This window comes from Neovison vison, chromosome 11, assembly GCF_020171115.1.
Source record: "Neovison vison isolate M4711 chromosome 11, ASM_NN_V1, whole genome shotgun sequence".
In the NCBI taxonomy this organism is placed as follows: Eukaryota; Metazoa; Chordata; class Mammalia; order Carnivora; family Mustelidae; genus Neogale; species Neogale vison.
Window position 1 is genome coordinate 184,996,841 of NC_058101.1, and position 12,264 is coordinate 185,009,104.

A 12,264-nucleotide genomic window follows, 5' to 3' on the forward strand; every position below is an offset into this window, starting at 1 on the left:
TGCCTCGGGAGACATATCTAGAAAAAAGCTGCTATGGCCAATGTCAAAGAGGTTACTGCCTGTGTTCTCCTCTAGGACTTTCATGGTTTCAGGTAACACATTTAGGTCTTTCATCCATTTTTAATTTATTTTCATCTGTGCTGTAAGCAAGTGGTCCAGTTTCATTCTTCTGTGTGTGGCTGTCCAGTTTCCTGACCCCATTTTTTGAAGAGACGGTCTTTTCTCCACTGGGTGTTCTTTCCTGCTTTGTCAAAGATTAATTGATCATACAGTTGTGGGTTTATCTCTAGGTTTTCTACTCTGCTCCACTGATGCATGTGTCTGTTTTTGCGCCAGTACCATACTGCTTTGATGACTACAGCTTTGTAATAGAACTGAAGTCTGGAATTGTGATGCCTCCAGCTTTCCTTCTCTTTTTCAAGATTGCTTTTCCTATTCAGGGTCATCTATGTTTCCATACAAATTTTAGGACTGTTTGTACTACCTCTATGATAAATGCTGTTGGTACTTTGAAAGGGACTGCATTACATGTGCAGACTGGTTTGGGTAATATAGACATTTTAACAATATTTGTTCTTCCCATTCATGATCATAGAATATCTTTCTATTTCTTTGTGTCACCTTCAATTTCTTTCATTAGTTTTTTATAGTTTTCAGAGTATAGGTCTTTTATCTCTTTGATTAGGTTTATCCCTAGGTATCCTATTATTTTGAGTGCCATTGTAAGCAGGATTTTTTTTTTTTTTTCTTCCTGCTGCTTCCTTACTGGTGTATAGAAATGCGACAAATTTCTATACATGGATTTTGTGACGTTGCTAAATTCATTTACTAGTTCTAGCAGTTTTCTGGTGGAATCTTTAGGTTTTTCTGTATATGTCATCAGCAAATACGAGAGTTTTACTTTTTCGTACCAATCTAGATGCCTTGTATTATTCTTTTTTGTTATCTGATTGCTGTGGCTAGGACTTTTAATACTATGCTGAGTAGACATGGTGAGAGTGGACATCCCTGTCTTGTTCCTGACCTTAGCAGGGGAAAAGCTCTTTATTTTTTCACCATTAAGAATGATATAAGCTTTCATATAAGGTCTTTATTATGTTGAGGGATGTTCCCTCAAAACTTTGTTGTTGTTGTTTTTAACTTTGCAGGTTTTTTATTATGAACGGATGTTGTACTTTGTCAGTTCAATCATTCTATCTCAAGAATTGCTTGAAGAGTTGCCAAGAGCTCGACAAAGAACATTACAAAGAAAAAGGAGGGGGGGGCAGCAAAGACTGATAAGAAAGTAGAGAATACCTCCTTAATTCTGATTTTTATATATTACTTCCTTAATGTATGAAATAGACAACCCAGTAACTAAACACACCAACTCCCCTAGAATTATGAAAAAGACAGAATTAGCAAAGACATGACCAGGGAATGTACGTGCATTTCAGTCAATCTCCCTCTTCAGAATTTTCTGTTAACCAGATTCTACTGAAAAGTACTGCATCACTGAAACATCCCTATGTTCATAGGCCAGTCATCTATCTGATAAGTTTTCTTTCCTACAAATAAACTGTCCTCTCAATGTCATACAGCGATTCTGCCTTAACTGTGATCCAGAAATCAAAGAGTAGGATACAAATGGTAGTTACATAGAAGCTGTGTGTTGGGGCCGGGGGGTGTGAGAGAGAGAGAGAGAGAAATGAAGCAAGACTGGAGGAAAAAAATCAGAGGTGCTGTCAAATGTAAAAGAACAAAGATTAAAAGTTGATAAGGATTTTGGAAGAGGATTTTGGAGTCGAGGAACTATCCACTTACAAGACAGCGGGAAACAACCTGGGGAAATAAGGAAAACTTGATGTGTCAGTTCAAGAAAGTAACTGCTCCCAATTTGAAAACTGTTTAATCTTGATCCCCTCCAAGAGGGGTCCTAGCACTGCTTTATGAAAAAATGCTAAAACCACACAGAAAAATACTATGAATTGTGAAATAAATTCCTTTGATAATTCTTCATAAAAAGCAGACTTCAGAAAATTGGAATACTTAGCAGCAGTAGAATTTGCAGGAAGTTTAAGACAGACCACTAATTTAGGAGCTATTATTGAAACACTGTATTTGTTTTTTTCCCCTTAAGTGAAATTCTACTAATGAGCAAAGCCATAAAGTAAGCTCTATAAAGACAACTTCAAAGGGGATAAAGAAAAACACTTGGACTTAATTCTCATCTGGAAATAAAGCCTTGTTCTGAATAACACAAGAGGGAAATGATTTATCAAAATAAAGAAACGTGGTAAATTTAGAAAATTCCTAACTTCCCCGTATCAAGAAGTGTAAGCATGAACATTTCACACAATACCATTACCACATACCTGTTTTAGGATGTATTGAAAAAAATCCTTGTGGATTTCCACTCGTTATTTTGTACATCAGCTTGTCATTAGAGCTAGAATCTGGATCAAATGCCTCTATTTGCACCACAGATACATCCTTGGGAGAATTTTCTATTACTTCTGGATAATAAACAGGCTCTGATGTCTGTGGTGCGTTGTCATTGACATCCTCAACCTCTATGTAGATCTCGATAAACGAAGAGAGAGGCACGACACCCCGATCCGCTGCATAGACCGTGAGCCAGTAGTGGGAGGTGGACTCCCGGTCCAGTCGCTCCGAAGTCTCTATGACACCTGTGAAGAAAGACGACGACATGTCAACAATGGACCCAGGGTCAACCCAAATAACAACTTTCATTTCTCAAGGGCTTATGTGTCACTTACAGCTGAGAGACCTTGGACAAGTTGCCTAACATCACTGTGCCTCTGTTTCTTCCTATAAGATGGAACGCATGTTTACGGGTTGATTAAATGAGCGAATAGACATATTAATCAGAAGAGCGCTCGGCACATAGTATCAGCTGTAAAAGTGTTCGTCGTTATTAGCGTTAGGGGTCAGGCGCTAGGCAGAACACTCTACGAAGAATGTGTCATTTAAGTCTTGAAAAAAGCAGTGAGATGGGCACTAAGAGATCAGCTAATGGCCCAATACTCTGTGCTTCCGAAGATGAAATTTGCAGGTTTTCCTGGAGGTCCATCAGGGACCTCTAAATCAAAAAGCCGTGGCCCAGATCAGAGTCCCCATGACCTAGCAGCCCCTGCTTCCCACTCTGCATTCCCATGGCCACTGCCAGAGTTGAGATACGGAGGCTGCAGCGATGCTGCTCCACACATGGCAGTCCGGTCTACACACCCTGCAGAGCACGGCCCCTCCAAGTCCAGAATAAAGGTCTGCTCAAGCCTCTTGGGCACAGAATGAAACCGTTTAGTCCCCTTAGGCTAATGGCAAGACAACCAGTGTGCTAAATAAAGTGTCCCAGGACAAAGTAAGATCCCCAAGGGCAGAGGTCACATCCTTCTTGAGTACCAGGACAGCACCTGACCCAGAGCCAATAATATTAAATGAACAAACACGAAAAGATGCCTTAACTGAAGTTGGTACAGAAAGTCCCTCCACTGGGACCCAAACTACAACACATTTCCTACTAAATTAACCAGTAAAAGGTGAATTACGGGATTATGAAGAAGCAGGTTAACATGTCTGTCATGTTCTGGCCCAGCCACTAAAACCAGTCAAAACCTTACTTCATCCCAGGATTAACCACTTCCCAGGGTGATGATAAAATGAAAATATCCATTACTCTTAGGCAAATCCCACCTTTTTATTCAATTTATCCTGTTATCCTGTCCTTTGGCTTTCCCAAAATATGTCACTGTATTTCTTTCCTTGTGTATTAATTATTCTGAATGAATGCTACTTTTGGGGTTTCAACACTATGGTCCAGGTTGGACTTTGGAAATCCTACAACTCTAGCATTACAAGTTTCCCACTTAATGCAAAATAGTACAGAAAAAAGAACAAACGTCAATTTAATCTGCACTGAGAAATGAAACAGTATTTATCTCAACCAAACATAAATCTGTATTTGTTACTTTTTGATCACTGCATAAATGTAAATCTTTGCTTATGTGAAGTAATTAAAATCTCAAAAACTCATTTGTTTTGAATGTCACATCATTATATCGAACATTTCCCAAAGGTTTATAAGTTATAAATACCAAACTTAACTAAATATTAAAATATGAAATAAATGATCATGAAATGAGTATTGCTATTCAGAAAGCATACTCAGTTGCAACTGTTTCATTAAGTGTTATTAGCAAATGCCCAAAATGGATCTGTAATACTCCTAGAAATCATGAACAAAGCCTCACAACTCTTAAATAAAAAGGAGCTAACTGGTTTCCCTGTGCAACAGAGGTAATGGTCAGAAAAGCTCAACATGTTTTCCTTTTTGTCTGTTCCAAACATAGTCTCTGCATACCCAATCTGTTCACTAAATTAGTAAAGTTCTACTTGTCTTTAGCCTGAAAGAACAGCGTCCTTAGTGACCAAGGAAAAATAATCTCCAGTTTCTCCTTTCATCGGCCCCATCAATGGATACACAGAAGTCAGGGAATAACAGAACGCTCTCTCTACTAGGATTGCATATTAATAAATGAGTATGCGTATGTTCCTCTGTGTTCTGCCATTAAAATGGAACATAATTCATTTGACAGGAGAAGTGTTAGCAAATCTCAGGAAGACAGCTACATGGTGCTTGTATTCACTTCTTTCTGGTTCTAATACTCAAATCATTCATGCTGCTACTGACTTTTTAAAATTGTGTCTCTCTAAATGTGATCTGTAGGCATTTAATGACAATGATCACTACAGAAACAAGTCTGCTCAGTGCTTACTATGTGCCAGGCCCTATGGTAATGGTCCCACACATACTACCTTACTTAGCCGTTATAGCCACCCTGACTACACATGTGGCCTTATTATATCCATACCACAGATGAAAACCTCAGATTAAGAGATGAGGACCTTTCCCAGAGTCATAATAAATGTCAGAGCCAGAGTTCAAACTCCAGGAATCTCTAACGTCAGTGCCATCAGTCTGTGGTAGTCTGACAAAGTGTAATAAACAAAAGTTAATGTGAAAACTCTAAAAAGATAAAAGTGAAACCTCTTAATCATTTTTTTTTACACATCAGGATTCAGAAGAACTCTATTAAATGTCCATTCGCATATAATAGCTTTCTCCAGTTTCAAGGTAGAAGGAAAAAAAAGAAAACATATATTTGATAAGTATATAATATAAAATGCAAATACAAGGTTTAAATCACAGACGAAAGTAGGTATTTCTTTTCCATCAGGTTCTGCTTCAAGTCTAGTCTGTGAGCACCCAGACTGTAGTGTTCCAAGACACCTTCTGCTGGGAGCTACCCTTCTCTCCCCTCTTGCCTGGCAACTAGAGGACCAATGATCCCCTTCTTTGCATGACCTCCTAGCCACCATTAGGAGGGGGAAGTTTCCAAGTCTCAGGTAACATCCAGATATTACTAAACATTAAAAGTTAGAGAGAAGGGGGCCTGGGTGGCTCAGTCAGTGAAGCATCTGCCTTCCCCTCAGGTCATGATCCCGGGGTCCTGGGATCGAGCCCTGCACCAGGCTCCCGGCTCAGCTGGGAGCCTGTTTCTCCCTCTCCCTCTCCCCCTTCCCCCTGATTGTGCTCACTCACTCTCTGTCAAATAAACAAATGGAATATTTTTAAAAAGAAAGAGCCCCGGTCAAGGGTTACGAGGTAGAAGTGGGATCTGAGATGATCTGACTGCAGAACTCAGGGTCTTCACCGCAGGCTATACTGTCACGATCAGGCCCAGTGTCGCGGTCACAACCCCACAGCACCAAGGACACTGGTGGCCACCAGGAGAGGCTACAATTTTTCAATTGATTAAGTAATGGCCCTCCCCACACTTAAAGGATATTCAAAGAGAAGATTCAAGGACTCCACTTGGTCAACAGACGTTCAGGGGCAGTGCCCAAGTACTATTCTAACCACTGATTCGAATTCTAAGCACTATTTTAAAAGCAGAAAGTAGGTGGGAAAAGACTACATGTATGCAAAGCTAGTTTATGTTCTGCTTCTTCATCCGTCTGCTCAGTCGCGAGATGCATCCACGGAAGTCTCCCAGGCATAAAGCACTGCAATGAGTTCCACCGGGAACCTAGGAAGAACGGACTGCACTGGTCCAGGACCGGCTAGAAGCCATCTGCCTAATACAGCAAGAGATGGAGCAGCAGATCTAGCCTTGGTGACCTCAAAAATCAACAACAGTAGACCAGCAACCCTTCAGCAATCCAACAGTGCAACTCCCTTGTTTTTACAGAAAGGTAGAAGGATTTGCCACGGGCAGGAAGCTGAGCAGGTAAAGAGTTCAGAATCCAGAATGAGGCACCGCCTCGGTCAGGGGCTCGTCGCAACTGTTCATTCTTTACAGGGGTCCTGGCCTCTGAGATGACCCTCAGACCCACTGTCGGGAAGCCTGACCACAAGCAGGGTCCACTCTTCCAGTCACGGTGTCCACTGTCCTACCCATGCTCCCAGTCCTTCCGGGAACACAATCAGTATGGACACACGGATGTCTTCTGCAACCTCCATTCATTCACAAAAGAGAAAACTTCAAAATTCCACACGGGGACTTCTAGTTAGTTCCTTTGACACTGGTAAGCAGCAGCTAAGGTTTCCAGCCGGCCGAGGAAATGAATCTACGGTTTATTCTCAAAACCACCTCACTCCTCCTTCTCCCATGAACCCGCTTCCCATAACCACTTCCAATAACCAGCTTCCAATAACCACTGATTCCGCACTATGTTATAAATTCCCTTTTCCTGAAACAATTCGCGAAGGAACCATCAACAATTACAAATATTCAAACTCCAGTGTTTAAGGTACTTCTCATTAACACATACTACAGTAATACCGTACTGATGGGCACATACAGACTCCGGCGCACAAACTCTTCCCTGTGGTCTTCCTCGTGTCTTCACACGTCTTCCCTTCTTTCTCTGCCATCTCTCCTCTATTTTTTGATTCCGCTTTCACTTCCTGAGAGAGCAACAATTGCATGCAACTAGATGTAAACTCAGGCTGTTAGAGTGAGAGGTGGGAGCCCAGAGCTTCCCCAGCATCCCTGCAGCCAGAGGAGGAGTGACACGTGCTCCAAGAGAAAGTAACAGTGAGAAAGGCAACATGAGAACGACACCTTTCTACTGATCATGAGGTTCTGGTACACGAGCAGTAGGTAAAGTAGGGGGGCTGCTTTGGGATCTGGGATGTATATTTTGAGCATGGAGACAAGTTTAGACAAGCCTGTCATATGCAACACTCAGCAATGTTACAAGGAATCATTCCTTTGCTTTAATGAAACATGATGGAGGCAATAAATGACTTGGCTCCCAACCTCAAGAGTACAATGAAGACATTTTCAAGAAATGTTGTTAATAAGCTGAAAAGTTAGAAAGAAGCCGGAAATCTGGAGCTATTGAAGTAAAAATATTTATCATTCCAAACATACTCTCCAGGATTTCAAAGCCACCACCAGATGTCACTATGGAAACTGACTTTAAATGTGCATACAGTGGAACAGCTAGACTGAAAGGGGAAATAAATACAATGTAATTGTTCAAAGAGCTTGACCAGTGTGGCTGAAAATGGAGCTCACGGCAAAAGGTCTTTCTGGAAGATTCACGCCTGAATCATAAATAATTATTAGACACTGATGCTGTCTTTCCATAGCCTGATTATTCCAAGGTCACAGGGTACAGTATCAGTTGCTCAAGTAAATGACCCAAAAGTAGAGAAAGGTTTCCAAGAATAATTCCTACTATCCACTCCTGACGGCTAATGATGTTAACCCGAATATCGTCCTTGAATAGCAAAGGCCAGCATGTCCTCCAGCTGACACAGGTGGATCAGAATACTTTCAACACACTCATTTTTAAGGCAAAAGTAAAATTATACATAGCCAATATACTGCCAAAAGTATTTTAACTAACTCAAATTTCCATGGCCACAGAACATCTTTCTTTCTGGAATTTTCCTATTTTCTTTGTTCAACAGGTCTTGGCCCCTTATCAAGCCCCAGTGCCAGAGGTTTCAACAAAACCTTGCTGCTATTTCAGATTCTGCAGCAACTCCAGCTCAAAAATACTTATCAGCAGTGGCCTGGCAACATAAAGTTGCAAACTTTACTCTCCTTTCTGGTAATCATGCCACATTTATTTAGTTATTTATGTTTAAACTTTTCTGGAACCAAACTTAGGACCGCCTCTTCAGTCAATCACGAGAAAAACTTAAACATGAAAAATAACTGTGTATAATATTTTTCCTACAGGGAAGAAACAACTGACTACTTCTTCCTCCAATTCTGTAGTCTCATACACAGAATAACTCTTCTGGAGTTAAATGTTTTCCCAAATATAAAAATAATACTTAATCTAAAAAATTTTTTTTCAACAATATACACTTTAAATGAATAGATACCTTCTACACACTAGAGATGCAGTATCTGTCTATAATTAATCCATAAATAGTTACTCAATTTTTTCCTGCTAATTAGGGAAAAAAACAGAAGTCCCACAGTTGTCACACTCAATATTAATGTGTTATGAAATAAATTTTAAAAAGTAGACCATAAGCTCCCTCTTAAATGCAAACCCTCAAGGGCAGACATGTTTTGTTTAGGGCATGGTAACTGTAGGAGCTTGTTAAGCATGTGTTGTTGATAAAAGGATGTCCATCACCAACCAGGTAATTCAGAGAAACAGTCACAGCAAAGAGGAGTCCAGGAGGCAGGACTCAATGTAATGGAGCAAGCTGCACAAGATCCTGGACCAGAAAAAGAACATTAGGAAAAAGCTAAGGAGATCTGAATGAACTATGGGCTCAATAAAGTACTGATAAGAATATATCAATGTGTGTTCATTAATTATAACAAACAGACATACTAATGTATGATGTTACTAGGGTGAACCGTATGTTAGATAGAGGCACTATAGGAACTCTGTACTATCCATTCAATTTTCCTTTTAACCTATTTGTTTCCTTTAAGTGATAAAACTGTTCTAAATTTGTTTTTATCTGATTTTCATTACGTACTAAATTTTATATACATAAAATTATAAACTGTATTTTACAATTTTTAAATTTAAATTTATATATATATATGATATATATATATGTAAATCAATTTTTTAAAAAGTAAGCTCTACACCCAACATGGGACCTGAACTCACGACCCCGAGATTAAGAGTTAAAAGCTCTACTCCATGCTTTTGATAATAAAAAGAAAGGTCAAAATAAGTAAGATGAATCAAATACACAGCACCCTCCATGGGCCAAGCAAACTGCTGGGCAGTATATGGGCACACTACTCAGTTCAACAGATAGCTCTTTGCCCTCTTACAGCTAAAGACCGAGTAAGTCATGTTGTAAACGTCTTTCTCCAGTTTAACTAAAGACGGGGTACTGATTATTACCATGACTTGATCTTTCAAAACCAATGACTTGCTGTGTCATTTGATGGGAAGCCACTTGTAAGTGGAAACATAGCAAGTTCCATGAAATGTTACTGATACTGCTGATACTATTATTACCAAAAATACATATTTAGAGCTCATGATATGCCAAATACTAAACACTTCTCATACGAGAATTAATTTAATCTTTCCAGCAACTCTAAGAAGTGAAGTAATATGAACAACCATATTTCACAAAAGAGGAAACAGTGTCAACAACTTGCCCAAAGTCACCGTTTGCTCTTGGTGGAACTGGGATTCAATCCCACAGACGGGCTTCAGAGAATCACGCCACAGCACCTCCCAGTCTCTGGCTGTGTCCTCTAATTAGAGAGAAGCATGAAAGCAACTGAACACAGCCTGCAGTTTCCAGAGAAAAACTCCTGGCTACAGTGGAATGTAAAAAATGTAATGACCAGATGGAAAAAATTGTTTTTGCTGTCTTCATGGCATTTGGGGATCTAGGTAAAGTATCTGATGCTACAGAAACCTTGTTGTTCTGTGCCATTAAGACATTAAGCACATTTCATAGTTTCAGGAGAAAAAGGAAACCATTTTAATACATAATAGTAGATATATGAAAAAGCTTAAGAAAAAAAAAAAAGGTATGAATGGGGTCCCTTGGGTGCCTCAGTGGGTTAAGCGTCTGCTTTCAGCTCAGGTCATGATCCGGGAGTCCTGGAATTAAGGCCCACATCAGGGTCCCTGCTCAGCCGAGAGCCTGCTTCTCCCTCTCCCCACTGCTTGTGCTTACTCTCTCTCAAATAAATAAAATCTTTAAAAAAAAAAAAATTGTGTATATTCATTACATACAAAAATGTCAGTAATATACAAGTTAAGAAAACAAATGAAAAACCTTTATAGAAGTATATAAAGTATTACTTTGGTTTTGTTTAGTTCTGTTCTAAAAATAAAAACCACACAAACACATAATTACAAGTGCAGGGAGGTGGGGAGGCATACAAATAAACACAATGATGGAGGGACAATTAAGAAAAATCAACCCACGAACCAATATTTTTAATCCTTAAATTTCGTTAACAATGAATTTTAAGCCCTATTTAAAATGCACATGATAAAAAGACAAACCATTAAGTACCAGCAGTCCTTTAAAAGTTTTGCTAGTATAACCTTCACATTTTATTTTCCCTTTCTATTTTTAGATATACACTTTCTTTCCAAGTATTTATCTGTTCCATTTAATATAAACAGATGTGTAACAATGGACAATGTGACAGCAGCAACAACTAAAATTCTAAAGTATTTATATGTCAAACGACTGTATTACAAGGTTAAGGTCTAGGAAATTCTGTAATTATACTGCCCAGAGTTAGGTCATAAATTAATGATTAAAGGGAAAGTTTTTTATGCCGTAACTGCCAATCTGTTTTTTCATTATTTAAACTGCCTATTTAAATCATCTTAATTAAAATGTAGATCTACCAACTCTTTCAATTAAAATTGTTGCAATAGCTTTAAAATTAGCTGAGGAAGCTTTCTGACTTGCAAACTTACTAAAACATATTAATTAAGTTCATAATCAGATTTTAAGCATCATGTTTCAAGTCCAGGGATTTCTTCAGCTTTGCAGAGAGTCATTCCCATAGCAAGCTCTGCTAAACCATGTTTTCATGCCTTGTTGAGAAACGATTCCAAGTTCTGATTTCCAAGTCAGAATCATTAATATTGTTAATGAGGGCTTTCATGGATAAGCTCTCTTTAAGAGGATCATCCTTAGATATCAAAAGTAACATCTGAATACACATTAAATGGATAAAACTACATACATAAAACAGCCTCTGGAGGCATTAGAATTCAAAGGATATATTTCACATACTTAAGGCAATGTTTCTAGTGGTTTGCTGTGTATGTTAGATGCTGTCAATGTTGATTATTTTTTCCACATTATATTTACTGGATGCACATTGAGCAAATGCTATATGGCATATTATTTAAGATTTTATTTATTTAGAGTGGGGGAACAGGGGGAAAGGCAGAGAGACAGAGAGAGAGAGAGAGAGAATCCCAAGCAGACTTTGTACTGAGTGTGGAACCCAACTTGGGGCTCTTTCCCAGGACCCTGAGATCATGACCTGAGCTGAAATCAAGAGTCAGACACATAACCTACTGAGCCATACAGGTGCCCCTAACCGTATTATTTAATCCTCACAATTACTCTGTAAGCTTGGTGGTCTTTCCTCATGTGCCAGATGCAGGGGTTTTGAGCTGAAAAGTCACTTGTTCAAAGTCGTTTATTCACCATCATAACAGAATACATTAATCAATGAATTAGTGAATTCCCTTACCAGTTACCTATCTTATCACAGCACTTTTATTCAATAACTTGTTTAAGCCTCAAAAGTTAAATTGCCTTAAATTACCCAACTAGCTGCAGAGAAGAAAGAATCCAAAATGTGGCCTACTAGCTCCAGAGCCCAAACTCCTAAGCACCCGGGTGCTTTCCTTGACTTTTCTTATTCCTATGGGGAGGCAGAGCTGTGACTCAACAGGAAGGTCTGACTCTCAAGTTTGGCTATTTTCTTGTAAGCCTGTGTAGGTGATCTTCATTAATCTACCGCTATCAATGAAAAGAAAAATTGACACATAACAAAAGATTACCAGCATTTGCCCATGGAAGAAGTAAGTACAGGACTTAAAGTATAAACCCAACTAAACGTGGGCCAAACAGATCCCTACACAAAGTAAGAATCTCATCTGACTACGTTTAGGATAAAAAAGGAAAAAGGACATGAAATAGCATTCAACACTGTTCCAGATTCAGAAAGTTACTATACACAGCTGACCTGTGTATACTGACCTCTG

General features: G+C 39.1%; 1 protein-coding gene across 5 annotated transcripts in view; it reads right to left on the bottom strand.

The window, feature by feature from the left end:
• Nucleotides 1–12,264, bottom strand: part of FAT1 (FAT atypical cadherin 1) — a 125,152-nt gene that overhangs the window by 68,164 nt on the left and 44,724 nt on the right. For all 5 annotated transcript variants that reach the window (XR_006380997.1, XM_044225438.1, XM_044225436.1 and 2 more), the window contains exon 3: nt 2,355–2,669. Coding sequence is in view for 4 of the 5 variants with exons in the window: in XM_044225438.1 (XP_044081373.1) it covers nt 2,355–2,669 (315 nt within the window). In the remaining variant the exon portion in view is untranslated. The remainder of the gene's footprint in view (nt 1–2,354; nt 2,670–12,264) is intronic.